The 27,653-nt window shown below is 36.4% G+C and overlaps 1 protein-coding gene across 3 annotated transcripts; it reads left to right on the top strand.

Annotated features, from left to right (window-relative positions):
• The first annotated feature begins 141 nt into the window (after positions 1-141).
• BIRC3 (baculoviral IAP repeat containing 3) lies at positions 142-27,594 on the top strand. Of its 3 annotated transcripts, none has more exons than XM_087433633.1 (13): positions 142-294; positions 945-1,183; positions 10,433-10,485; positions 10,580-11,285; positions 11,573-11,682; positions 14,956-18,145; positions 18,251-18,350; positions 19,989-20,067; positions 21,112-21,160; positions 22,783-23,025; positions 26,205-26,459; positions 26,723-26,764; positions 26,896-27,594. In XM_087433633.1, the coding sequence occupies exons 6-13, from the start codon at positions 17,293-17,295 to the stop codon at positions 27,087-27,089; spliced, it is 1,815 nt and encodes a 604-aa protein (XP_087289759.1). In that variant the 5' UTR covers positions 142-294; positions 945-1,183; positions 10,433-10,485; positions 10,580-11,285; positions 11,573-11,682; positions 14,956-17,292; the 3' UTR covers positions 27,090-27,594. The 3 variants fall into 3 exon arrangements, with proteins under 3 accessions (XP_087289759.1, XP_087289761.1, XP_087289760.1); XM_087433635.1 differs by having other exon boundaries at positions 11,573-11,647; XM_087433634.1 differs by lacking the exons at positions 142-294; positions 945-1,183; positions 10,433-10,485 and having other exon boundaries at positions 10,566-11,285.
• Positions 27,595-27,653: the final 59 nt, after the last annotated feature.

Consider the following 27,653-nt stretch of genomic DNA (forward strand, 5'->3'; position numbering starts at 1 on the left):
TGATAATATTCTGGATATATTGAGTTAAATAAGATATATAATGACAGTTTCACTCTTTTTACTTTTTAAAAAATGTGACTACTAGAAAACTTTAAATTACGTATATGACTTACATTATATTTCCATGAGACAGCTCCTATCATGAACAGTCTATGAGTGTCTAGAAGTCACCTTTTCATACACATACATGGGTATGTGCAGCTACTTCAAAGACCCAGAGGCAGAGTGGAAAATTTGAGACTTTTTCAGCTCTATTGGATTGTCAGCTCAAAAGCAGGGTGCAGTATTGTGCTGGTACGTGTTTAACGATTGGCTCTTTGGGGTTTAAAAGCTCTATTTTGTAGCATTATCCAAATTCTGTGGTGTAAATACTCCACTATGGCCCATTTCAAGCTACCAACTGAACATCACTGGGAGTTGGGAAGAAATACTGATAACAGGCTCTTACCAGCAGGCAGTGGCTGGCTTCAGTACACTGCTAGATGGGACTATCTGTTATTCTTCATTGTTTGTGCAGTATCTTGAACAAAGTTCAACAAAGAGTATGTCCATTTTAAGTATTTATTGAATGAATAAATGCTTCTGCTAGCTACAAATCTCCTGTTTCAATTTTTTCCTGATCCTTTAACCTTTCTGAAACATACATTCCTGAAGTTGAGGGTAGATGTATGACTACAACAAGCATGCTCTTCCTTGGCCACTGTAATGAATGTGTCATGCTGTCCAGATTCCCCTTTAGCCTTGAGTCACTCATTACTCCCTCTGTTGGGGATGTTAGCTGCTGATGGTGCTCAGCTGAGACCCTCCGAAGGCACTGTAATGAGCTGAAAGGAGCTGCCTCGCCCATGGTTCCCAGGCAGCATCCTGCATCTAATGACTGTTGTAACTGCCTTGTGATTCAGTTTACACCCCTGCTCAATCTTGCTGCTCTCATTCCTTTGCAGGTGTTGTCTCTGAAAGCACCACCCCATAACCCATCTGCACACAGTCTCCATCTCAGGATCTGTTTGCCAGAGAATGCAATCTACAACAGTCATGAAAAAAAATCAAAGACAACATCCCTCCTTTCTCTTAAGGTCTTGGTTATTTTTTACTTCATCAACCAGTTCTTCCATGTTGATTACAATGAGAGCCAGATCTTACCACTTCCTCTGTCTTATAAAAGAGAATATTTATCAGCAAGGTAAGTCAAGAGGTTATCTTTGAGAATATTCCTAAGAATTTTCATTGTGGAAGCATTTAATAGCAGGAGTTTGCTCTCTGAATAGTTGGAACTCTCTTAACTAATATGTCTTACTATTTGGTTCACTGCTTGGAATGTTGTGATTTTTCCTATCTCATCGTGGTAAATACCTACTTATTGGGATGACTGACCTCAGCCACATTCACAATTTTTTCAAGCATCAGAAAAACTGGAACAATTGCTCTAAGTTGAGGCACTGTTAATCATATCAGATGAGGACTATTTTCAAAACTCCCTTACAGGCAAAACCTGACACCTCAAGTATTCTCAGTTTCTGAGTCAATATACTGTACTTTTAATTTGTAGAAAGCAATGCTTTCTGTTTTAAGAGAAAATTTTTTTGAATCTATCCAAAAAGCAAATTTATTTACTTTTCCCTTTCCAAATTCCTGTTCTTTTATACTTGAATAGTCATAGATAAAAATAGGATAACATAAAGTCAGGTAGTTCTCTTCATTTATTGCATACAATTGTTTTTTTTTTTTAGTTTTTTGTTTATTGCAGTAACATTGGTTTATAAGATTGTATAAATTTCATGTGTACATCATTATACTTATATTTCTGCATAGATTACATCATGTTCACCACCCAAATACTAATTACAACCCATCACCACACCCATGTATTGCGTACAATTCTATAGACCATTTTGAACAAGTCCAGTGCAGGAGTCAGAATTATTTTTTTCTTTAACTATGCCTTTTGCCACACATTACGTTAAATTGTATTTTCCTAATCTGATCTGCAGACTAAAATAAGAAATTTTATAGAATGAAATAATAAGAATTTGATTTATTTTCTATTTTCTGATCTTTATTAATGGAAAATGAATATTACGTTCTACACACTTAAAAATCATTTTTTCAACATATTCACCAAATATCCAAAGGAATAGTCTCTTATTTATTAAATGGTTTTTTCCATAGTACCTGATGTGAGAATACAATTGAGTAAAATATGTCAAAATGTTCTCCATAAACTCATTTTATTAGCAGAAGAGCTCCAAATCTGGCATTTACTCTCATTTTCATAATATACTTCCAGAAAAATCAAAGTTCTTATTGGTAGTTGTAAATGACTTTTCAAATATGTGTACAAGTAAAAAACCCTGTACAAGATATACAAGTTCTTGAATATTCACTGGTGATTCCTGTTTGCTTGTGGCTTAATGAAGCAATGGCCACCTTGAATTACTGCATCTGGGCTAGGTGTCTCTCAACATTTCTGGGTAAGTCTCAGCCACCACCTCTTTATATTGGATTTTTCTCTGGCTCTTTATTATCTCTTTCTGGCTCTAATTCAAGAGAATTAGATAAATATAGGACCCGTCTTCCATGTCTAACAACATTTGCATTTTTCCATTTCTTCATCTAATAGTTCTACAAGTTGTTTATCATGTTCATTAATTATCTCTTCATTAGCAGTGTAAGTATTTCATTAAGGTTTTAAATTCAATGATTATTTTCAGTTTCTAGAAGTTCTATTTTGTTCTTTTACAAATCTGCCTGTTCATTTTTTATAATCTCTAGCTCCTTACCCATATTATCTATTCCCTCTTTTATTTCTTTAAACATATATTTACGTACTTCTTTTATATTTGATGATTCTAGTATGTCTTATGGCTTTTACATTAAGTTCCTATTCATTGGGCCTCTATCAGTGGGTTCTTGTGACCCAGTGTGAGGATGCATTCCTCTAGAGAGAATTTGAATTAGCTTCTGTCAGGCAACTTATTATTATTATTTTTATAGCTGTATAATGTTTTGTAGTTTAAACATATAATTTATTCAATAACTACTCTACTGACAGAGACATTGGGGGGCCTTAAAAGTATTGTAAATTTCCTCTTCTTAGGAGGGATTACACTTTGAGTTTGTTTTTCTCAGTTGTAGTGATGGGTTGCTGTGAAACATCGACCCAACTTAACACGTTCCTTGTGACTAATGGTAAAAGTAAGACACTGCCTTGGCCTGAGAAGCATCATTTCCAAAACAACTTTACTAATTAGCCATTCTGAAAATTATTATAAAGAACTGCCCTATCTTTATATCAGATGGCACCAACCTCTCATAAGAACTAAACTTACTGAGCTCTTTCTGTGTGTCAGACACTTTTCTAAGTACCTCACAAGTATCAACTCATTTAATCCTTACAACACTCTTCAGAGGTGTGTACTATTATTATTCCCATTTTACAGCTGAGGTATAGATTGGTGCCTAATGGGTCACTTGCTCTAGGAACCACTGTGTTAGGCACTCTAGAAGCAGAAGCTAGCATGGGGGTTCAGGAACAGATGGTCTATAGAGAGTATCCTAATGTTCAGGAAAGTCTGTAGCAAATGAGGGCAGCAGGATCGAGCAGGAGAATAAGCTGAGAAAGGAAGGGGTCTAGCCTTACCTGATCCACAAGGAGAAGGGGAGGGGATGGCAATGGTGGGAGCTGTGGTAGTGGTCTCAGACTCACATCAACCAAGGGTAAGTCTCTAGAGTAGGTCACAGGTGTCAGCTGTTAGCAGCTCTGAAGCGTCTGGGATTTGGGTACACAGGGAGGTAAGGGATCTGGGCTGAGCACCAACAGTGTCTGCTGCAGTCAATCAGCTAGGAAGGGGAGAGTGGGGTTCAAAGCCAGATCCAGTGGCTCCAGAGTTGCACTGCTGCCACTATAGGGCCTGCTGCAAACTCGCCTAATACTGCCATCAAATTCCTCGCGCACTGTCCACCAGGAAGCCCTGGACTTGCCAAGCCAAGCCCCTTCTACTTTTCTAGAGGGATTAGAGCTTTTTTTTTTTTTTTGGGAAAATTTTATGTCCATTTAATTCAGAGGTTGCAAGACTAATTCAACAAGAACTCTCTTGTTTCTGTCACTCCCAATTCAGAAAGGCCTATTTAATGCACAATTTGCACTTGCCCAGGGCCAAGACTAGGGTTCACAACCCTGAGAGTTGAGCACCTCCTTAAATTTTGTGCCCTATGTGCCTCTCTTGCCTTGCCCAGTGCCATTGAGAGAGGGGCTGTGATCCTACACCCTCTCCTCAGACAACAGAGAGTCTGCTTGGCTCTAAGAATCCTGGTATTTCCCTATGTTCCTCTTCCTATACCTTATCAGTGGGGAAAATGATAGAATGAAGGAGGTAGGCATCTGGAATTGATCACCTCGTTTTTTAAAACTTCTGGGTCTTAGAAATGTATTCAAGCCTACACAGGCATGGAGTCAGCAGTGGAAGGCTAGAAAGCCTTGAGAATGGGAAAACAATTCAACACTAGAGTCCTCCTATACACAACAGCTAGTTAGATATTCTCTCTCTCCTGCAACCTCTTCTAGTCTTCTTAGCCCAGTTCTTTTGCTCAAAACAAGCTTCCCCAGGTCTGAGAGTGCTGTTTCCTAGCCAGCACAGGAGACTGTCAGCTCCAACATTTTCACCCTCAAAGAAATCATGTGGTTTGGCTCCTATAAAAATTGGTCAGGTCCGAGGGCAGACACCTAGTGTTCTTTAGGCTTCAGTCACGAACTGGCCTGCTTGATCTCCCCATGCACCAAACCCCAAATGCTGTGACAGCTGCTAACTGCTTACACCTGTGACCTACTTCAGCTAATTATTCTTGGCTGATGTGAATATTGGGCCACTACCACAGCTCCCATGGCTCTGAAATTTTGCTACTAATACTTACTTCAGCTAGCCCTCGTGGTCTAGTGATTAAGATTCGGTGCTCTCACTGCTGTGGCCCAGGTTTGCTTCCTGGTCAGGGGACCACACCACCGTCTGTCAGTTGTCATACTGTGGTGGCTGCGTGTTGCTGGGATGCTGAAAGCTATGCCACCGGTATTTCAAATAGCAGCAGAATCACCCAGGGTGGACAGGTTTCAGCAGAGACTTCCAGACTGAGACAGACAAGAAAGAAGGACCTGGCCATCCATTTCCAAAAAAATTGACCATGAAAACCCTATGAATAGCAATAGCAGCAGAGCATTGTCTGATATAGCACAGGAAGATGAGAGAGGATGGCACAAAAAGACTGGGCAGGGTTCCACTCTGCTGTACACAGGGTCGCTAGGAGTCAGAATTGACTTGACAGCACTAACAACAACCACAGAAATACGTCATGGGATCAAACATAATAAGTATATTTTATCATGTTTTTTTCTTCACTAAACAGTAACGGTGTTTAATATAAGTTGTTGACTTTTAATTAGTTCTTATCTTCTCCACCAAATCTGAATATTTTGTCCTAGTGATGTTCTGTGTTCTCTTGGTATCTCAATTATCCTATTTCCATTTTTTCCCCTTATTGCTCTCTTTTTCCACCCTTAACACAAAAATCCTAACCAAAATACTAGAAAATTAAATCTAGAAATATGTAATAAAGATATTACAACATGAAAAAGTGAAGTTTATCTTAGAAAGACAAAGTTGGTTTAATACTCATAAATTAATCAATGTAATTCTTCATATTAGCAGAATAAAGAAGAAAAGCTATCTGATCATCTCTATAGATAGAGCTCCCGTTTATGATTTTAAAAAACTCTTGGTATACTAAGAATAGAAACAAACTTTCTCAATCTGATAAAGAATATCTATGAGAAATCTATAGTTAACAGCACTTTTTCCCTAAGGTCAGGAGTAAAGCAAGAATGTTGACTCTAGCCAAGTCTATTCATCATTGTAGTAGAGGTCCTGAGTTGTACAATAAAGCAAGAAAAAAAAGGAATAAAAATAGGAAATGAGGAAATATAATTGCTTTTATCTATAGATGACCTGATAGCTTGCTAAAGAAAATCCAGAAGAATCTAAGAAATGACTACAAGTGAATTTAGCAACGTAGTAGGATAAAACACTACTACACTTACACTAAAATAAATTTTATTTCTACATACTAACAACAAATAACTGAACGTGCAATTTAAAAATACTATTAACAATTGAAAATCTAAATTAAAAAATAGTATTTAAAATAGCATCAAAAATATGAAATAGGAATAAACTTAACAAAAGGATGAGAAACATCTTTGTACTGAAAACAAAGAAGACAAATAGATGGAGGAATATACCATGCTCACGGATTAGAAGACTCAATAACATTAAAATGTTAATACTTTTCAAATTGATCTATAGACTAAATGTAATGCTAATCAAATTCCCAGCAACTTTTAACAAGATATTCAGAAGACAATTCTAAAAGTTATATGAAAATTTAAAAAACTTAGAATAGCCAAAACAGTTTCAAAGAACAAAGATAGAGGACTTAACGCTATCTGATATCAATGCTTACTGTAAAGATACAGTGATAAACACAGTATGGTACTGGCATAAGGATAGACAAATAGATTAATAGAACAGAATAGAGAGTCCAGAAAGAAACTGCCATGTATAAGTTCAATTGATTTTTGACAAAGACACTAAAGCACTTAAATGGGGAGGGGATTCTTTTCAATAAATTGTGTTGGAATAATATTTAGAGAAAAAAAATGAACCTTGGTCCTCAACTCACATCATATGCAAACATTAATTTGAGATGAATCATAGTCCTAAGTGTAAAAGCTAGTATCACAAAACTTCTAAAAGAAAACATAGAAGAAAATCTTTATGATCTTGGGGTAGGTAAAGATTTCTTAAATGGGATATAAAATGCACTATACATAAAAGAAAAAAATTGTTACATTAGACTTCATCAGAATTAAAATATTCTATTCATTAAAAGAAACTGTTAATAAAGACAAAAAGCAGGCCACCAATTTGGAGAAAGTATTCACAATGCACATAACAAAGGACTCATATCCAGAATATGTAAAGAACGCCCTTAAATCAATAATAAAATGTCAATTGATTCAATTTAAAAATGGACAGAAGATTTGAAAAGGTCCTTCACAAAAGATGATATCTAAATAATTAAAAAGCATATGAAAATATATTCAACATGATTAATCACCAGGGAAATAAAAATTAAAAGCATAATGAGCTAGCACTACACATTCAAAAGAAGAGGTCAAATTCAAATAGTTGACAATACTAAGTCTTAGGAAGGATGTTCAGCAACTAGAATTCTTATATATTGCCGGTGGGAGTGTAAAATGGTGCGAATACTTTGTAAAAGTTTTTGGCAGTTTCTAATAAAAATAAACATATGCCTACCCAATGGCAATTCCATGTCCAGGTGTTTACGCAATAGAAATGAACCCATAGATTCACAAAAAGGCTTGAACTGAAATGTTCATAGCTTCACTATTCACAAGGGACCAAACCAGGAAACAACCCAAATGTCCATCAGCAGGAGAACAGATAAACTATGGTATATTCATCCAGTGGAATACCACTTGGCAATAAAAAGAACGAACTACTGATACATGCTACAATGTGGATAAAACTAAAACTATATTGAGTGAAAGAGCCCTTTATGGGTACACATCGTGTGATTCATTTATATGAAGTTCAAGAACCAAATCTATGGGGTTAGAAATCAGAATAGTGGTTGAGGCTGGAGGATGGGGGATATAGGTAGATACTGACAGGAAAAAGGCGTGAAGAAATTTCCTGGTGTGATGGAAAATGTTCTTGATCTTGCTCTGGTTGATGGTCACCCAAGTATATACATTTGTTAAAATTCATGAGCTGTACACTTAAGATGTTTGCAGTTTAGACTGTGTAAATTATATGTCATTAAAATACTGTCAAACAAAGAAATCAAAAGTAACCAACCATTTATAAGGGCAAACTTCACCACATTGAGAACATTGAGTCCATCTGTACTAAAAGATATTTTTTTGTAAATTCATCAGCACTTGTTCAAGGCTGATCTAATCATATTTTATCTGCAAGATATACAGTTGTCAACAGACTAGGAAATTCCTAGCATTGACAATGACTCTTACATTTATTTTGGGATCAGAACAGCATGGTTCTTTTGTTAGATTTCACTTTTACTTTCAGTCCTAGATTCCTAGATAATGTATTTCTGTAATTAAAAATGTAAAAACTTACAGTGAAATAGCATCAGGCTGGAACTGAAGTTGTTACAGCATTATTATTATGTGAAATTCCTTCCAGAGAAAGAATATTTTTTATCATGATTACCTTCAAGTTAAAAAATACTTTAAAGTTGATTGTTTAATAATAGGATATTGAGAACACACCACTGTTAAGAGTTCTCAAAGTTCCAAACCAGGAGTGGGATGAAAAAGCATCTCACACACTTCTCACACCCTGCTTACACATTAACAGAGAGAAAAACTGGCAAACTAGAGATAGTGATGGCCATGTGTCTGTCTACCTTGTCACTTTCTTAAACATTTCTTTTACTTCTGCCTGTAAAAGAGTATTTGGAGAGAAAATATATTTAGATAAGGTGGATGCTGGGAGCAAAAGGGGAGTTTTTATATAAAATATTTGGGATATTCAAAGGATCAGAGGGAAAATGTAAAGTATATTACACTATCAAAAATTTGGGTGCAGATTTAGAATAGAAAAGGCCGAAGTGGATAGATTGACTCCATTTTTGTCAGTCATCTACAAAGATTTATTAAGCGCCTACATTTGCAGGTACCCTGCTAGTACTAGAATAATGCAGTGAACAAAATATATACAGTCCTTGCTCATATGCAACTTAGAATTGTTACAGGAAAAAAATTACTTAAAAAAAATCAATAATTGTGTTACAGAATGTTGCAAAGGAGACATATTGATCCACTCCAGGCCCTCATAGGTCTGATCCCAACTCTCTTTACTAGTTTGAAGAACTTGGGAGTTCTAGTCAGTTCAGGATTTCCTAGGCCATGGTCTTTAAATTGGGATGTGTTCCTTTGAGTGAACTTACCAAGTCTTTACAAAGATTTAGTAATGGGCAAGTGGGAATGCAAGTAGTTTTAAGGGAATTAACCACCTGATCCTCAATTTCTACATATAGTTGCTCCTAAAACTGATCTGCCTAAAAACAAGAGCTGTTGTGGTTGCTAGGCCTGTTCTGTCTTCTCACCAACCTCTTCACAATGGTTCTCTCTTCTTAAAAAAGACAGGCTCACCTCTCACCCATCTTGTGTTTTAAAATGGTGTATTGCCCCTGGGTGTAAAATCTTCCTGGACAATTAGAAGTAATTGGCGTTAGTGTTGAGAAAATGAATGACTCTAATATCTGGATATAGAGTTGCCATATAAAATATAGGACATCCAGTTAAATTTGAATTGTGGATAATCAATGAATAATGTATTCAGTGAATACTCTATTGAGAGGGACATACTTATACTAAAAAATTACCTGTTGTTTATCTTAAATTTAAATTTAACTAGGTGTCCTGTATTTTAATTTGCTAATTCTGGCAACCTTATCTGGGTAACAAAAGTCCTGTGGTTTCCAAGTCACTGATTTCAACAAATTGAGTTGTCTACTGATAACTAATTAAATTTTTGGATTAAAGATCAGTAAATGAGTTTTTGGGCTATAAAACAGAAGTTCAAAAAATTGTGAAAAAATTGATATAATAACATTTCTTCTGGGCCTATCTACTTATTTATGTGAAAAAGGTTTTTCAGTGCTTATAATTTTAAGAAACGAAAAAAAGGAACAGAATCTATGCTGAACCCTACCATATTCCAGTAATAGGTAATATTCATGAACACATACTTGAAAAAACTGTTCAAATATAAGGTGCAACTCCCATTAAGATTGCATTTGTAATAGAATTTTACTTTTTATCTTTAGTAGTTATCAACATTTATAACATATTTATATTGTTTTGGCCAATCATGTAATAAGTAATGAAAGTAGTATCAATGATAATTCAATCAAGGAAAAATTTTTCTTTAACATTTAGAGTCTTATGATCACAGGAAAAAAATTAAATTTCAATTTATACACATATTTGTTTCAGAAATATGTGCCAGAGTGATCATAAAGATGTCCATTTTAAACATATATTAAAATTCTGTGGGGGAAGTAGAATATTCAAGGACAAACGGCAATGATATAATATTTCCAATTATTAAAGATGAGCTGATGTATGAATTGTTTAATGGATGATGATGGGTATCAGATGGCTATGGTATTTGTAGTTCATTGAAATAATTTAAAACAGTGCAAGATCAATTTTAATCTAAAATATCTATGTCTACATTTTGTAGTTCCTTTGCAACCACAGCGTTTGTGTTTTAATGTTAAGGTAAAAAGTGCAGAGAAGTCGAATTTTTCAAAATTCTTTTGGTAGGTACCTGATCAAAAGTGTATAAGGACCACAAAGTGATTTCCATCATCTCAAAGGTGAGTGGAAAATGGTTTATAAAATTTCAACTAGCAGGTTCAAAATTGGATTGAAATCTCCACATGATAGATAATCTTTTTGATATAATTCCAGCTGGAACTCTAACTGCTGTGGGCAGCCAAATCCACCTAGAAGATACCCCAGCTCATCCTGACTGTACTGAATAGAACGGGTGTCCTTCCTTTTTCCACAGGATGATGAATTCGTGAATAATATTATGGGTTCTGCCTTTGGTTCCCGATCACCTTTGATATACTGGAAGACAGGAAAATCACCTGAGCTGTCTCAATCCCTTACCCTGGCATGCACTGTCCTGAAATGAAGCTGCTCAAATTCATCGCTTACAGAATGTTGAGGAAAACATGGCAGTGCAGTTAGACTCAGACTTCAGGTTTCCATGAGAATATCACCATAACTTAGAGATCCCTCCTGTTAGATAAAAGGCTAAAAGGAGGAATTGTTTTTACAGCCAGCTCTACCTTAGTTATAAAAAACGCACCGCCCCCCCCCAACTTTCAATATAGGAAGCTAATAAGGTAATCTCAATCTTTAAAACAGTAAAAATAAACTGAAAAGGAAAATGTGTGATTTTTTTACATACCCCTACATTTCCATTCCTGCCTTACTTTCTTGTTTAGAACAGAAAGTAAAAATTATCAGAGAGATGTCACAAAGTTTTGGTCTTGTCTTTTCTTTTTATCACATGGGAGATGGATCTTTTCCGGTCAGGCAGACCAGTGACCATCGTCTCTACACGGCTTATCAAGATTTCCTCTGACCCACGAACAATGAAGCAAAGGTCTTTCAGTAAATGCCACGAGGATACGCCACGGTTAAGAAATAGTCACTCTTTTAGGGTCATGGAAATCCCCGAGTGGGTTTGCCAGGCCATTGATTAAGGGGAAGTGTATGTGGTTATTACCGCTGGAGTTCCCCTAAGTCCTAAGAGGAAAGCACCAGCGCACATGCAAACCACTGGGAGGAGTACAGGACTCCGGGTGTATGGAGGTGGGGGTGGGGAGGTGGGTGGGTCGAGCTGGGTGAGACATTCAAAAGGCAGCGTGACATTCTAGCCCTCCCGAACAGGCGGGGTGACGGGTGTCACCCGAGAAGACTCGGCCAGGACGTCCTTGCTGGCGCGCATCGGCCTCGGGGCAGCAGGTTGGTGACGAGGGCTGCTGCGAGGCTGTGAGCGAGTAAGTGTGCGTGTGAGTGTGTCGCGTGTGTCTGTGTGCGGGAAGCGCTCCCCGCCTCCCGCGCGGGTAGGGGACGCGTCCGCTGCTCCTTGTGGAGGGGCGGGCGGGGCCCGCGGCGGAGGACCGTCACGGGGTGGCACCGTATCCAAACGCCGCTCCGGGGCCCAGAGGTCGGCCCCAGATTGGCTCTCGAGCCCATCAGGGACAGGCAAAAGAATGGGTCCCCCGCGAGCCCGGGGGCCTCTCCCCTCCCGGCGCTCTTCCGGCCGGTCCCCGCCGCCGCCGCCGCCGAGACTTTGCTCTCCCGCCGCCGGGAGGCGCTGGGCGCAGGGCTGCAGGGGCCCGGGGCGAGGGAGGGTGCCCTCCGCCCCGCGCTGCCCTCACCTTCCGTCCGCCTTCCTGCCGGGTGTTCAGTTTCCATTTTACTTTTAAAAGAAACTGGAATAGGAGATGGGAAAGTGGAATGGGAGACCTTTCACAATTGGTTTAATTGGATTGCCAAGAGGTATCACCTGGTCTTTGAGGGTGCCAAATAAGCTACAGGACAGAGCCTGAAGCAGAGCTTAGGCATGGTAAGGACTCAGTAAAATCTTTATTTAGTGAACAAATGAAGGAATGTTTGTTTCCAAGAGGTGGCAGAAAGCAGATTGTTGGTTGTTTCTCTGGTGATCAGCATGGAAACCCTGTAGTGCTCTTAATCTAGTTAGCAAAGTGCTAGAGGCATTTGCCTGATGCTAGAGTAACTAACAATAATGTTAAATTTGTTTGCTATTATTTATTGCTAACAGTAGGTGTTGCTAATACCTACCAGTATGCTAGGACCCCTGTCGAAGACTTTACATGTGTTTTTCAGGTTTAATTCTCACCGTCTTAAGCAGTTACCATAATTATCTCCATTGACGGTGAGGAAACTCAGGCTTAGGGAGAGTTACTTGCCCAAGCAAGGCCACACCCCTGGTATGGGAAGACTGAATAGTATTGGAAACCCAAGGTGTCTGACTCCATTAAGCTGTCAGTGAGCAGACTTTGTAGTTAACATGAAATTGAGGTCCTTAATACCATGCAAATGAGAGTGTTATGGTCATGGAGGGGCTCAGTCAAGTTTGCCAAGGTTCACTTCTTCAACCAAAAGTCTTAGTGTCTGTATTATATGGCAGGCTGGATGGATGTTGGGGGTGGGAGGGCTGGAACAGAGCTGAAACATAGTTCTGCTCTGAAGGAGCTCACAGTCTAGGAGGAAGGAAGAAAGAAAAGGCACACTTACCCCCAGTCTCAGAGACATGGATATGCTAAGTGCCCAAGAGGGTAGAGACACACAACATCCCTGGGATAAGGGAGGTTGCCCAACGGAAATGAAAGTGTAAGAGGAGAAGAGGTTGGGGACTTGAGCCAATCTGAGAGGGAACCACTAGAAAGGAAAGAGGAATTCCAAGAGGGTGGTATCACAGAAGCCAAGCCAGTAGAACATTTCTAAGAGGAAATGGGCCCCAGTGTCAGATGCAAAAATTTCCATTGGTTTTGGGAAAGAAGAGATTGTTGTTATTAATATTGAGAGTAGTTTTAAGTGGTGCTGGCTAAAGCTAATTGTAGTGGGAGACCTTAACCATAGACACTTGTTAGTTCTCTTGGCTGTGAAGAGAAAGTGAGACACAGGGTAGTTGCTCCAGTGGAAAGTGGGGCCAAAGAGGATTTTTTTGTTTGTTTTCATTTGAAAGCTGAGACAGACTTAAGCATGCTCATTATATTGGAGGAAAAGAGCCAGTAGAGAGCAAGAGTTGAAGAAGTGAGGGGGATGGGCTTAAGAACAAAATTTCAGAGGCGATGAGAGAGGATGGGATCCTGCAAAGGGGCAGGTGTCTTTAACTGAGGCAGCAAGTAGGTTGTGAGTGAAATAAGCATGGATTTGAGAATGTGAAAGGATTACTGCTCAGTGATGTCTCTTTTCTTTGAGAAATAGAAGGCCAAGCAATCTACTGAAAGCGAGATGGGGAGTAGTGGAGGAGAAATTTGAGGAAAGGATTGAAGGTTTAGTGGGCTAGGGATAAGGAAAATTGCTAAGGGATGGTGAAGGGCCAGCCAAGGAAGAGTCTGAAGTCTTGCTGGTCCCAGTCTGCAAGGTGGCAGATCTTCCCCAGCAGCATTTAGAAGTCTAGGTGTTGGAAATGGTTAAGACAGAGTTTGAATTGATCCAGGGTTGGCATCTTGGCATATTTTTATATGTTTATTGTATAACTGTTGCCTAAATTTCCACAAACGTGCCTTGTGTCCACACCAGAGCTTCTTTAATGTAGGATCTGTGTAAGGGGTTTGTAATCTCAAATGCATAGAGGCCAGGCAGGTGATATAAATGAACAAAACTGTGGGTGTCTCATTTAAACAAAAACACACTTTGTTTACATATTTAACATGTAGGAATATTCTTCCTTCCATAAAGAAATATAGTGCTCTTATATTTCTTAAAACATGTGTTGCTCTTTGTCTACCTTTCATTTTTGTTACTTTTGATAGACACAGGTATTAGAACAATTTCACTTTCTTTGTAATTCTACTATATGAAAAACAATAGTGCCAGCTTAGTGATAAATAGCAACTGACAGCCAGTCTCTGATCAGGATGCCAGACTGGAGAGCACATGCCCTCTCTAAAGGGTACAGCCCCTGTTCAGCACTAGTTGATTGTTGTCGTGCGGGAATATAAGCCCAGTGTTGCCTGATCTTCTGATTTTACATGAGAAGCTTGGAATCTAGAATGTTATGGGAAATCTCTTATTTTTAAAAATGTTGGTAGTTAATTAAAACATTTAAAAATAATTGTGGTCCAAGAAAGAACTTATTTGGAAAACTGGTGAAGTTCAAATAAGGCATGTAGATTAATTCACAGCATTGTATCAATGATAATTTCCTGGTTTCTGTAATTGTACTATGTTTGTGTAAGATGTTAACTTTGGGGAAGTTGAGGGCAGGGTATTTGGGAACTCTGTTATTTTTGTACATTTTCTCTATGTATAAAGTAATTTCACAATAAAAAGTTAAAAAAATTAGTAAAACACTAGAGTTCAATTCTGTGCAAGTCAAACATAATTCCTCTGCTGGCCACAAGTTTGAGCCCTCTGGCTTTTATCTGGGATTTCTTGGCCTCTATGGTACCTAGCACAGTGCATGGTACAATCAGTAAATACTAGTGCTCTGTTTTGGAGAAAATGTTTAAAAAGAGATGATTGTGTTACATCTATGAATTTTTTGATTTTAAAACTGTCTTTTTTTTTTTTAACAGGTTTTGCAAAAGAAGTGAACTGTTCTACTTCCTCTAATTTTTTCCCCAGTTTTTTTCTATAAATCAAAACATCTCAAAATGGAAGCCTAAAACTCTTAAAAGGGACTTAGTCTAATCTCCGGGAGGTAGTTTTGTGCATGAATAAACAAAGTAGTCAACTGGAGTTTTTGGTATCCAAAGAATGTTAATTTTGAAAATATGATCTAATTATGTGAAGTGTAACTATAAAGTAATAATGAATTTGATTTTGAATTTGACTTGTGGATGTAAAAGAGAAGTGATTGTAGCTGGGACATATTGTTGAACCACTCTTCAAAACTGGCCAGGCACTCTCCCATTGGCTGCTGTGTAGAATAGAAAAAAGTACCTGTGTTTGGTAAAGATTTAAAAATGAGTGATAGTTATCTAGAACAAAAAGTTAATATTCAACCCTCTGCTAAATTAGAGACATATGCAAATAACACCTTTGACATGTTAAAAGCCTTCTACAATCATAAAGAAATGTCAAGAACAAAAATTTTTGATAGGTACAACAAATTGAGAGAAAGTATGAAAGATAAACGTGATGATTGGTAAAGAAATTAACCATTTATAAGACTTGATATTTTAAAAGTCTAAAGTTTAGTTTGTTCAAATGGGTTGTTATCTCTGAGATTAATAAGAATGAGATTGAGGGCTGGATGGTTACATTTTGGTAAGTGAACAAACTTATTCAGAAAGAAAATTTACACAAAGAGTAATAAACACCAAGAAGATTTTTATAACAATGTGTAAACTTTTTGACCAATGAAGAACATACTGAAGTTAGACACAATAACTCACCTTTGAGGGAAATAATCACAGGTATTGAGATACATTTCTCCAGCCACCTGGAAATAAAAAGTCTGCAGTAGAAAATGCCAACACCTGTGGGACCCAGGAAACCATGCTTGCAAATCACTGCTAGGAAAACCATGATGACTTGTTTATTGGTCATTGCTGATGTCATTGATGCAGAATCTATTTACTAATAGCTAGTCATAATTGAGAAATTCTGAATTTTGAGAAGGTCTCTGCTGTTCAAGAAGAGTGGATTATAACAAAGTAAATTTATTATTATTTTTTATCATGATAAATTCTGGTTCAAGGTATGCGATCTGTGAGATAATTTATGACCAAAGCCAAATTTGCACAGTTTGATTATCCATCTCAGCCTACAGACTCAGCACTCTGACTTTTGACTGTTTTTGAAAATAAATCCGCTATCAGAGTAGAAGATTTGGTGTTGGCTCTCAACAGAGTGAAGCTGAGCCTGAAAGACCAATTGAGCAAATACATTCTTCTCTGATAATTCATTTGAAATAGAACATTTAATTTGCTAAGATCCAATGGTATCACTATGACTAAGCAACCAGGTTCCTGACTACCTATAGGAAGTAATTATTATTTAATTAATTTTGAAACCAGGCCTTAAAATGTATCAGCTAATTCTTTTACAATTTGAGCACTTTATTTGGAGGAAAATTTTAGATTGTTTTGCTCTCCCTATTAAAATGATTGTGGGAAGAAAAATTACTTAATTTGAGCAATATTTGGGATATATTATATTTCATTGAATCTAAGATGTTATCAATTGTAAGACACATCATTATTTTATGTACCTCTAAGAAATAAAAATGCTGCTAATTAAAATATGACGTGCCATTAATTGTAAAATACCTCTTGATAACAGAGATATTAAAACATGCATCTTAGAATCAGTGAAATATAGTAATGCATTCTTTTCCTTTTTTGAGGTAGATCTTACATTTGTTTTTTGTTTTTTTTTTTCTGGCTACCAAACTTCAAAATTTGAAAAAAGCAAAATAGAAATAGTTTAAATATTTTTATGGGTAGAGCACTTATAGAGCATAGCTTTCCACCATGAAAACAAGCTAGCTGCGTGAGTCAGACGTTTTATCTTCAGGCTGGCCGAATGTCACCGAAGCATTCTAGCGGAGAAGTTGACCTACCTGTGGAGATGCCTGACCCTCAGTGGCATCTTGATGTCCTAAAGCACTATACACTTTTACAAAGTGTTTTAACTTTCATCACAAGGTACTGTGTACCATCATGTTTACATTGTATGTATAAAGACTATACAAAGATGTAGTTGTGCAAATTGTCCCTTAAAATGTATTGCTATAGGATTTAAAATCTCACCGTGCTGAAACCCTAAATTCATAGAAGAAAAAAGAATGAAAATTTTCGCATTCTAGGTGTTCAACCTAGTACTAAAACTAACAAAAATCAAAAGCCATGCACAAAACTACCTCCCCAGAGAGAGGCTAGTCCCTTTTCATCCCCATCCATTTCATTATGAACATAGTAGAAAATAGCGTCTTCTTATCAAATTTGATGAAAAACGCGAACACGTTTGAATTGAAATACGACTTGTCTTGTGAACTGTACCGAATGTCTACGTATTCGACTTTCCCTGCTGGTGTCCCTGTCTCAGAAAGGAGTCTTGCTCGTGCTGGTTTTTATTACACTGGCATGAATGACAAGGTCAAATGCTTCTGTTGTGGCCTGATGCTGGATAACTGGAAACAAGGAGACAATCCTATTGAAAAGCATAAACAGCTATATCCTAGCTGTAGCTTTGTTCAAAATCTAAATTCAGTTAACATTTCAGGAGCCACCTCTCAGCTTGCTTTTTCTTCTTCAGTAACAAATTCCACACATTCATTACTTCCAAGTTTGGAAAACAGTGGATATTTCAGTGGCTGTTATTCAAGCTTTCCATCAAATCCTGTAAACTCTGGACCAAATCAGGAGTTTTCTGCCTTGAGCACAAGTCCCTACCATTGTGCAATGAATACTGAAAAAGCCAGATTACTTACTTTCCAGATGTGGCCTCTGACCTTTCTGTCGCCAACAGATCTGGCAAAAGCAGGCTTTTACTACATAGGACCTGGGGACAGAGTGGCCTGCTTTGCCTGTGGTGGAAAATTGAGCAATTGGGAGCCAAAGGACGATGCTATGTCGGAACACCTGAGACATTTCCCCAACTGCCCATTTTTAGAAAATCAGCTTCAAGACACTTTAAGATACACCGTTTCTAACCTGAGCATGCAGACACACGCAGCCCGCTTTAAAACGTTCTTTAACTGGCCCTCTAGTGTTCAAGTTCATCCTGAGCAGCTTGCAAGTGCGGGTTTTTATTATATGGGTAAGAAACTTAATCTGACAATACTAAAAAACATTCAACGCGTTTTTTATACTTTGGTGGGCAAATTATATGTATTCATAAATTTTGGTCCAAAATTAATTTTAGGTCACAGTGATGATGTCAAATGCTTTTGCTGTGATGGTGGATTGAGGTGCTGGGAATCTGGAGATGATCCATGGGTGGAACACGCCAAGTGGTTTCCAAGGTAATGGTTTTGAAATTCTCTTTGCAAATGTGTGTGATTATCATGAGATGGTTATATGTATTTACCTTGTAGTCAGCTGTTACTTTATTCTATTTCAAAAATACATTTGTAATTAAATTTAGGATGGATTACTTAGAAAAATAATTGCTTAAAAGATTTTGATGGAAATTTAAGACAAAGAATAAATAGGTTTGGGATTTTTTTGTGTGTGTAATTAAAAATATATGTATGTATTTAAAATAATATATACTTATTATAAAACCAAAATTATATGTTGTAGAAAGGTAGAGACAAAAAATTAAAATGTCCAGAAATCTCACCACCTAAAGATGACCACAGTTACTATTTTAGTGAACATCCCTCCAGACATCTCTTTATGCATTTGTACATATGTAGATAAATGTATACAATTTTACATGAATTAGATATTATAGATATATTATACATACTGTTTTGAAACTTTTTTTCAGTCTGTATTATGACTTGGACATATCTCCATTCATTTTCTAGGTACTTAAAATATCCCATTGAACAAAACCAAGACTCCTGGTCTCACATGCTAATCTTACAGCAGGAGAGGGCAGACAACTAATAAAAATTTAATAGATAAGTTATGTAGCATGTTGGAAGATAGTTAAGTGCTATGGATAAAAAAGAAAATAGAGAGCAGGGTAAGGGAGATCAGAAGCACCAGGCAGGTTGTGATATTAAAGAGGTGATCAGTGTAAATATAGACTCATCTCATCTGTTTTGATGACTACATAGCATTTATTGCCATGTCTTACACTTTTGTTTATTCCATACTTGTTTATACTCTCCTTTGTTTAATCAAAATTAAGTGGCCTTTAATTATATTTTTTATGGTCAAAACTTTTAGTATTTTTAATGTTGATTACTAAATTTGGTATCTTATTTTCATTATATAGGTTTTTAAATATAATACTGTATCTTCATTTATAGCAACTTTGTGCTCTCCAAATATTTCAGATGTCAAAATTATGAAGATTATAAAGAACACCTTACACAGGCATTTTAAAAAAATGTTGCTAGCTTTCCATTGTGGTAATTTTGTGAATATATAAAAAGAATGGTGAATTTGCTTTGGTAGTGTCGTGAATTCATTTTGTACTTAAATCTGACAATGGATGTATGTTATCTGGGAATTGCCAAACTTGTGAATATCTGACTTATTAGAAAATGTGTTCAGCTTCCTCATTCTTTCTCTCTTGTCCCTCTTTGTATATTTTCAGCTTTTAAACGTGCAAAGCTTATGCATGAACAGTATCGTTTATTAGAGAGCTTTCTACCTGTCTCCTTGTTCTGTTCTTAATGTTCAAAGTGTTTTAGGACTCAGAATAGTTGAAGAGAGCAGCAGGAACTCTGAGTGAAGACCGCCTAACTCCAGTGGCTTGAGAGCCTCACGACCTTTATGCACTTCAGCCTTGGCAGATGACCCATTAGAGCCCTCCTCTTGCTCACATCATCTTAGCTCTGACTGCGGTGTCTCTTACCACTTCTTATGTGCTAAACGAATAGTCAAGTGGTTATATGTATGTTTATATTCATTTGAAATATTTAGCAGCCTACAAATGGCCTGATTAAAATAACCCCCCAAATTTAATTTTGTTTACCTTTCAGGTGTGAGTACTTGATACGAATTAAAGGACAAGAGTTCATTAGTCGAGTTCAAGCCAGTTACCCTCATCTACTTGAACAGGTAGGGATGGTTTTTTTGTTTTTTGTTTTTGGTAAGGAACATTAGCTAGCCCTGAGCTAACATCGGTTGCCAATCCTCCTCTTTTTGCTGAGGAAGACTGGCCCTGAGCTGACATCTGTGCCCATCTTCCTCTACTTTACATGGGATGCCGCCACAGCATGGCTTGATAAGCAGTGCGTAGGTCTGCACCCGAGATCCGAACCTGTGAACCCTGGTCTGCAGAATCGGAGTGCGGGAACTTAACCACTATGACCCAAGCCAGCCCCTTTTCTGTGTTTTTTAAAATCATTGGTCAACAACAGATAAATTATTTTCTGACAATTACAGAGAGTAGTGAAAAGAAAGAGTTGCTTTAAAAATACATTTGCTTTTTTACAACATCCAACATGATCTTAGTACAATTTTTTGAATAAAAACAGATTCAGAATTAGAAACTTCCTGAAAAATAGTATTTAAGTTATGTTTCTCTCTAAGTATTTCTCCAGTAAAGTTGCAAATAAATTAAATTATTTGAGGAAAAAAAATTGGCTGGATAGTAGCATTTAATAGTTTTACTATATAAATTTTTTTAAAAAAAGTTTTGAGAAAGAGAATTGTATTGCTCTTTCTAATCTTCCTGGAAAAGCAAATAAGAACTTATATAATAGTTTGAGGGCCAAACATTTCCTAGCCATAGTCAATGGAACTGATATAGGGTCCAACTTATCCCAAAGGATGACCCAGGAAACATAAGATCTTTGGGATGAAAGGCAAACAATGATTGTCTCATAGATCATTGATAAGATGTAGCCCTTTTCCTGCTTTAGTGAAAATAGATTTTATTTGTTAATACACACACACACACACACAAAGAAACTCTATTAGTTTATGGCCTAGAGAATTACTGTTGAATGTAAATGAAATATTGCTTTTGACATAAAAAATTATTTTGCCAGTAAGCAAATCAGTTTGCAGTAAATTGAATAAAATAGGTCTCTTGATTCATTTTTATTGCAATGGACAGGATAAGATTTATATTTTAATTTACCTATTTTTTTTCTGTAGCTATTATCTACTTCAGACAATCCAGAAGATGAAAATATAGAGTCACCAAGTATGTATAATGACAATAATTACTGAATTTAAATAGAATCATTTGGTACTGTTAAGATTGAAAGTTGATAATAGTAATAATGTATATTTGTATCATGGTTTATAATTTACAATGCATTTTCAAATACATTAAGTTGGTATTTCTCAAACTTCAGTACATATCATAATTGCCTGAGGAACTTTAAAAACATATTACAGGTTCTAATCTCCACTTTAAACCTACTGAATTGAATCATAGTATCTAAGGTTAGGGCTTGAGCATCCATAATTTTAAGAAACTACATACATCCAGCCTAACCCTTGTTCTCAGACCAGTGTGGGAACAGATGCACTATGACATCAGATTGCTCACATATTCTTCCTATGAAATGGAGACGATAGAAAATATTATTCCCATTCTTCAGTAGGGACCCTGAGGCTCAGAGAAGTTAAGTGACCTGTCCATCACCTTAAACCTAAAAGGCGGTAGAACCAGTATTTGAACAAGCTCTTCTACTCTTTATCTAGTATTCAATTCAATTCAATAACTATTTATTGTGCATCTGCTCTTCTGAGGAAAGAAGAGAAAACAGAATAAACATGACACCTGCGCTCATGAGCTAGTAGTCTAAGGGACACAGACAAATACACAGAAAGAAGAAAGAGATATGGCAGGGAAAGTAAAGTGAACTATGAGAGTGCGTGAGGGACAATTAACACAGACTTGGAAGATCAGAAAAGGCTTTCCAGAGGAAGTATTTGTCTTAGCACAGAATTGAAGGGAAGAGCAGTAGTTAATCAAATGACAGAGGGAGTGAAAGGATATTCCAGGCAGAGAGAACAGCACATGAAAGACTTAAGTGACAAAAGAGAACAGACACGTTTGAAGAACTGAACAAAATTCTGTATGCCCAGTAGTAGGATTTGCAAACAGATAATGAATGAAGCAGGCCCGCTGTAAGAGTGGTCAGCCCTGCAGGCAGAATTTGACCCAGAGCCATCAGTTTGTGACTTCTGGGCTAGAGTATAGAATGTGAATAAGTGGCAAGAGATGAGGCTGAAGAGGTAAACAGGATCCAGATTGTGTGAGGTTGTGTAAGCCACAATTGAATGTTGTCCTAAGAGCAATGGAATTGTTGATGGAATCTAAGAAGGAGTATGACACAATCAGATTTGTGTTTTTAAAAAGTCACTCTGGTTGCAAAGTTGAGAATGAACTAGAGAGGAGCAATATTGTAGGAGGCCATTGCAGTAACAGAGGTGAGAGATGACAATGGCCCCTTTCAAAAATATGTGAAACACTTGATTTATAAAGCTCATTTGTTCATTCAACATGGGGAAAAGGGAGTCTCAGTGCTGGTGGGGGTGATCCCTGGCATTCTGCTTCTTTCTCCTACTCGCAGTTATGCCAGACAATGCATATTTTGTATCTGAATACAATATTCCATATTCTTATTTTAGTGACTGAACATGTATATCATTATTTTAAAAATTATGTTAAAAAAGTTAAATAGAGTTAAAAAAGTTAATAGAAAATAGTGCCTATATATTTTCTGGGCTTTATGTTTTTGATATTATAATAAGTTTCAACTTAAAAAATATACAGACTATCCCAATATGTGTTAAATTCTTTATGCCATATAGTTATTCATTTTGGACCTGGAGAAAACCATTCAGAAGACGCAGTCATGATGAATACACCTGTGGTTAAAGCTGCCTTGGAAATGGGCTTCAGCAGAAGGCTGGTAAAACAGACAGTTCAGAGCAAAATCCTAACAACTGGAGAGAATTACAAAATCGTCAGTGATCTTGTATTAGACTTACTTAATGCAGAAGATGAAATGAGGGAAGAGGAGAAAGAAAGAGCAACTGAGGAAAAAGAATCAGGTACACACATTTATTAATACAGCTCTATTTGCATAAGGATTTGATGTCACTGTATGTAAGTTGCTGAAAATATACTCATAGTCAATCCAATTAGATTTTTATGTTCATTATTCTGAATCTGAATTCTGAAAAATTTCTTCACACTAATATATGTTTGAATTGCTTATTAGTAAATCGAAAATGTTTATATTGAGTGAATGCATCTTTTCTTCCTTTTTCTTAATTTATATTTTTACTCTGGGTAGTTGACTGTATATGTAATTATTCATGGCATGTTTTTGGTCCCAGGCTAGTTGCTCATTTCACTTTTCTGTAAATTAGGGTGGAATCAGGGACAATGATTAATTTTAATATTAGCATAACAGTATGTCTCAGCCTGTGACTGTAAATTAGTGTTACAAATATGATTAAGTTCCCTACCTGCCCACATAAGAACTGAGTTCCCCTTTGGAGTGTCCCTCTGTCATTTAGGGGAGTCCTGGGATACTGTTTCACATTCTCTCAGGACAAGTTACCTGTGTCCTTCCATGCTAGCCTTGTCTGCTACTCTATTGCCTCTACTCTATTGCTGTTCACAAAACTCTCTTCCTCTGAGCATGTCCATTCTCAGCGAGTAGCTCTGACTGCTGTCATCACTCTGCCTAGACAAAGAGAAATGTTGATCTCTCCTTTCCACTCTTTCCCAAGCATGGACCAGATTGGAGAGAACTTTCAACACAGCTGAAAACAGACTGCAACTTTTAACAAGCTCTTACTGGAGATTTAGAGATAACAGAAGGGCATTCTATCACAGATGGCAATTGACAACTGTAACTACAAGTGGCCTCTCTTGGTGCCCCTAAGCCCATCCTCATGAGTCTTTCTGCCTAACTTCTGGTTCGTCTCTGTGCAGCTCTGGCCAGTTTACACAAATGACTAGGAAAGCCCCAACCATGTTTTCCCTTCTCAGAGCCCAGGCCCTCAAATATCCACAAAACCTAGAAAGGGAAAAGAGTTAGCCCCTTATTTTTGCCCAAGGCCATATGGGATGTATTTCTTCCCAACATGATTGTCAGTGAGATTGTCCATTCCATTCCTGGATAAACCTACTCCTGCCCACGAAGGTGGATTTGTCTTCTGGTCAACCAGACAAATGTATCAGACCATAGTAATACAGTATCCTATATTTACCCAAGTGTGAATTATTCAGTCCTACACATCACCAAGACAGCAGCAACATAGTCCAAATTCATCTTTGCCCAGCCTAGTCAAGTTCTCTTTTTCACCGTGAAGATCAGGCTGCGTGTCCTTCCTGTAGTCTTCACAGTCTTAGCCGTTGGTCATCAGTGAAGAATGTCTCAAAGAAGAGAACACCCATCTTCACAATTGTTTATAGACCCTATGAAGCCTAAAGTCATCCAGCTATAAAATATTTTTATTTCTTCCAAAGAAAATCAACAAAGTCTCCAGAGATGACTCCAAGTCAACAATATACAATTATTTGCATTGTCAAAAAGATCTGGTATCTTCTCAGCTCACCATTATATCCATACTACCTAGCAGAGTCTGCACGTAGTCTGTGCTTGAGAAATATTGTGAATGAGTGAATGAAAATACTTATATTTAGGTTGCTGATCACTTTATAGTTTCCCAAGAACAGTGGGTGAGTAATTTCTTGACAGGTGTGTAGATAAAGAGGTAATTTAGGTTATTTTTTTTCCAGAATAAAAGAATAATATGCTTCAAAGGTATATTCAAGTCTTAACGTCTTATAAGCCAGAATGTAGTCTATGACTTTGAAATAAGACTTTTTTCCTCAGCTATTAGCAATCCAGTTTTAGAAATCTTAAAAATTTCAGAGAACTTATTACATTACGTTAAGTACAATGTAACTAGAAAAATAAATCTTAGATTGAAAAACTAATATACTTCAATATCAAGTGTAAATTATATTTTAATTTTCTAATATATCACTACTTCTCTGATGTAGATTATTTAACAGAATATAAGTTCTAACTCTTCTACCCCTCTGACTATTACTTCTTTGTTCCCTCTGCTCTTTAAATTACTAAGCCTTTTGGTTGTTCATTTGTTCAACAGATATTTATAGAGCGTTGACTTTGTGCCAGATGTTGTTCTAGGTCCTGGTCCTTTTCTCATTTATTCCCAGAGCTTCAATTTTCTTCAAACTGTATATCTCTAGCCTTGACTTTTTGACTAAGCACTATTTTTCATTCTTTACTAAATGGTTCTATTTAAGTGTCCTATTATTTGACAAAATCAGTGTTTCTAAAATCCGACAATTATCTCCTCCCAAATAATTCTTCTTTAGATAGCCCATCTTCTGTCATTAGTTATTTTATAGAAGTGGCTTTATGGATCAAGGCAAAACTATATGATAATTACTTAATAAACTTAGATTCATAAGTCATATTCCAAAGGGATAATAAAATTGCAGAGTTTCCAGATATAAAATATTTTACCAATAGATACAAAATCCAGATCTTGAAGGAGAATACAATGATCCTATAGGACAGGAAGGTGCTATTGACAAGTGGGATTTATTTTTCAAAATGCTCATAGTGCTTTTCTCCCCTTGCTATAAAATATTTAGGTAATGGCAATATCATGTCTAATTTGGAGAAATAATTAAAATTTCATCTTAAAATGGAATCTTAAAGAAATTTTATGAGTAAATGATAATTTAAGAAAAAAAATGTTCTATCATTTTAATTCTTCCCCAATTTGATTAGATTGAATTGAAATTTCAATTTTATCAGGTTGTAAGTTTTATTTGGTTAAAGGCTTGGCAGTGTTGCGGAATGGTTGAGAGCACAGATTATGACACCAAACTGCCTTGGTTTGACTTTTGCTAGTTGTGTGTCCTTTAGCAATTTACTTGCCTCACTGTGCCTGTTTTCTCATCTGTTAAATCAGGTAGTACCTACTTCAAAGGGCTGGTGTGAAGATGAAATGAGTTAATGCATGTAAAGTGCCTACCACGGTGCTCAGTAAATGTTAGTCCTTATTATTAGCAGCATTATTATTAGGCACAGGGGATCAGATACCCCCAAATCTAGCAATCAACTTCAGTGTCTGATTATGAATGATGCTTGTTTTTCATTCAGTAATATGTGTAGGTGTGGAAGGAAGTTTGTGAGCAGAGTTTGATCATGTTTGTGTTTTTCTTTTTTATAAAGATGATCTCTCATTAATCCGGAAGAATAGAATGGCACTTTTTCGACATTTGACATGTGTGCTTCCGATCCTTGATAGTCTACTAATTGCCAGAGTGATTAATGAACAAGAATATGATGTTATTAAACAGAAAACACAAACATCTTTACAATCAAGAGAACTGATTGATACTATTTTAGTAAAAGGAAATTTTGCTGCCACTGTATTCAAAAACTCTCTACAAGAAATTGACCCCATGTTATACAAGCATTTATTTGGTGAGTGCTGGAAAACTACTTTTGGGAACTTTCTAGGTCAATTAAAATATTCTCTTATTAATAATGTGATTATTGAAAATAATTCAATCTAATTTATAAACCATTAATTGCACAAAAAGGCTAAAGACTTTTGTTGCCTTGACATTATGACAATTATTTGTAGTATTTGGCCAGACTCTAAACTGTTAGTTTAAAAATATATATTCTGTGACTAAATATAAACCTTATTTGTCATAGTAATACTTTTTCTTTTTCTCCCTTAGTGCAACAGGACATAAAGTATATTCCCACAGAGGATGTTTCAGGTAAAATATTATATTAATATTATTAGTATTAATAATTTAAACCAGTAGGAAACATTGTTTTTATTTTCTTGGCATTCATTGGAGAAGCAGCAGCAAATTGCTTTTTATTAAAAGTTCTTTTCTTTTCTTAGATTTATCAATGGAAGAACAACTGAGGAGACTACAAGAAGAAAGGACATGTAAAGTGTGTATGGACAAAGAAGTGTGCATAGTGTTTATTCCTTGTGGTCATCTAGTAGTCTGCAAAGATTGTGCCCCTTCCCTAAGAAAATGTCCTATTTGTAGAGGTACAATCAAGGGTACAGTTCGTACATTTCTGTCATGAAGAAGATCCAAAACTTCATCTAAACTTTAGAATTAATGGACTAAATGTATTATAACTTTAACTTTTATACATATTTGGTTTCCTTAAGATTTTTTATTTATTTACAACTCAGAAAATTTTGTTTTGTATAAATATAAATATATAAATATATTTATATAAATATGTATCTAAAACATATGAACATATGTATTTTAGATAGCAGGAGAATGGTAGGCTTTTGTTCTTGTGAACAAAAAATAGAGACAGCACTACAAGCACAATACTAAATCAAAATTTCAGCACTATTGAAATTTTTAGTGAAGTAAAATTGGAGATTTTTGAATTAACCTTTCAGAATATTAAAATATTTTGGAGTTGTATTTAGAACCGGGAACACGGATTTTCTGCCTTTTTGATTGGTGTCCTATACATACAAGGTCTTGATATTTGTTGAATGACTTTTTAGGAACATGGTGTTTTTGTAAAGAATTCTGTAATAAACATTTTAATAAAGCAATCAAAATTACTCTTGTTCTTAATATCTTTATTTCTACTATCTTGGATAGTTTAGCCACTCCTAGGCTC

The sequence above is a fragment of the Ceratotherium simum genome, chromosome 7, assembly GCF_057802395.1.
Source record: "Ceratotherium simum simum isolate JZ-2026a chromosome 7, ASM5780239v1, whole genome shotgun sequence".
Lineage (NCBI taxonomy): Eukaryota > Metazoa > Chordata > Mammalia > Perissodactyla > Rhinocerotidae > Ceratotherium > Ceratotherium simum.

Excerpts from the sequence above, each read along its gene's own strand:
- BIRC3 (XM_087433633.1), top strand. The coding sequence starts at position 17,293 with ATGAACATAGTAGAAAATAGCGTCTTCTTATCAAATTTGATGAAAAAC. Across the intron at positions 23,026-26,204 it reads AACTGAGGAAAAAGAATCAG|ATGATCTCTCATTAATCCGG; the intron begins GTACACACATTT and ends TTTTTTATAAAG. Across the intron at positions 26,460-26,722 it reads GTTATACAAGCATTTATTTG|TGCAACAGGACATAAAGTAT; the intron begins GTGAGTGCTGGA and ends TTTCTCCCTTAG.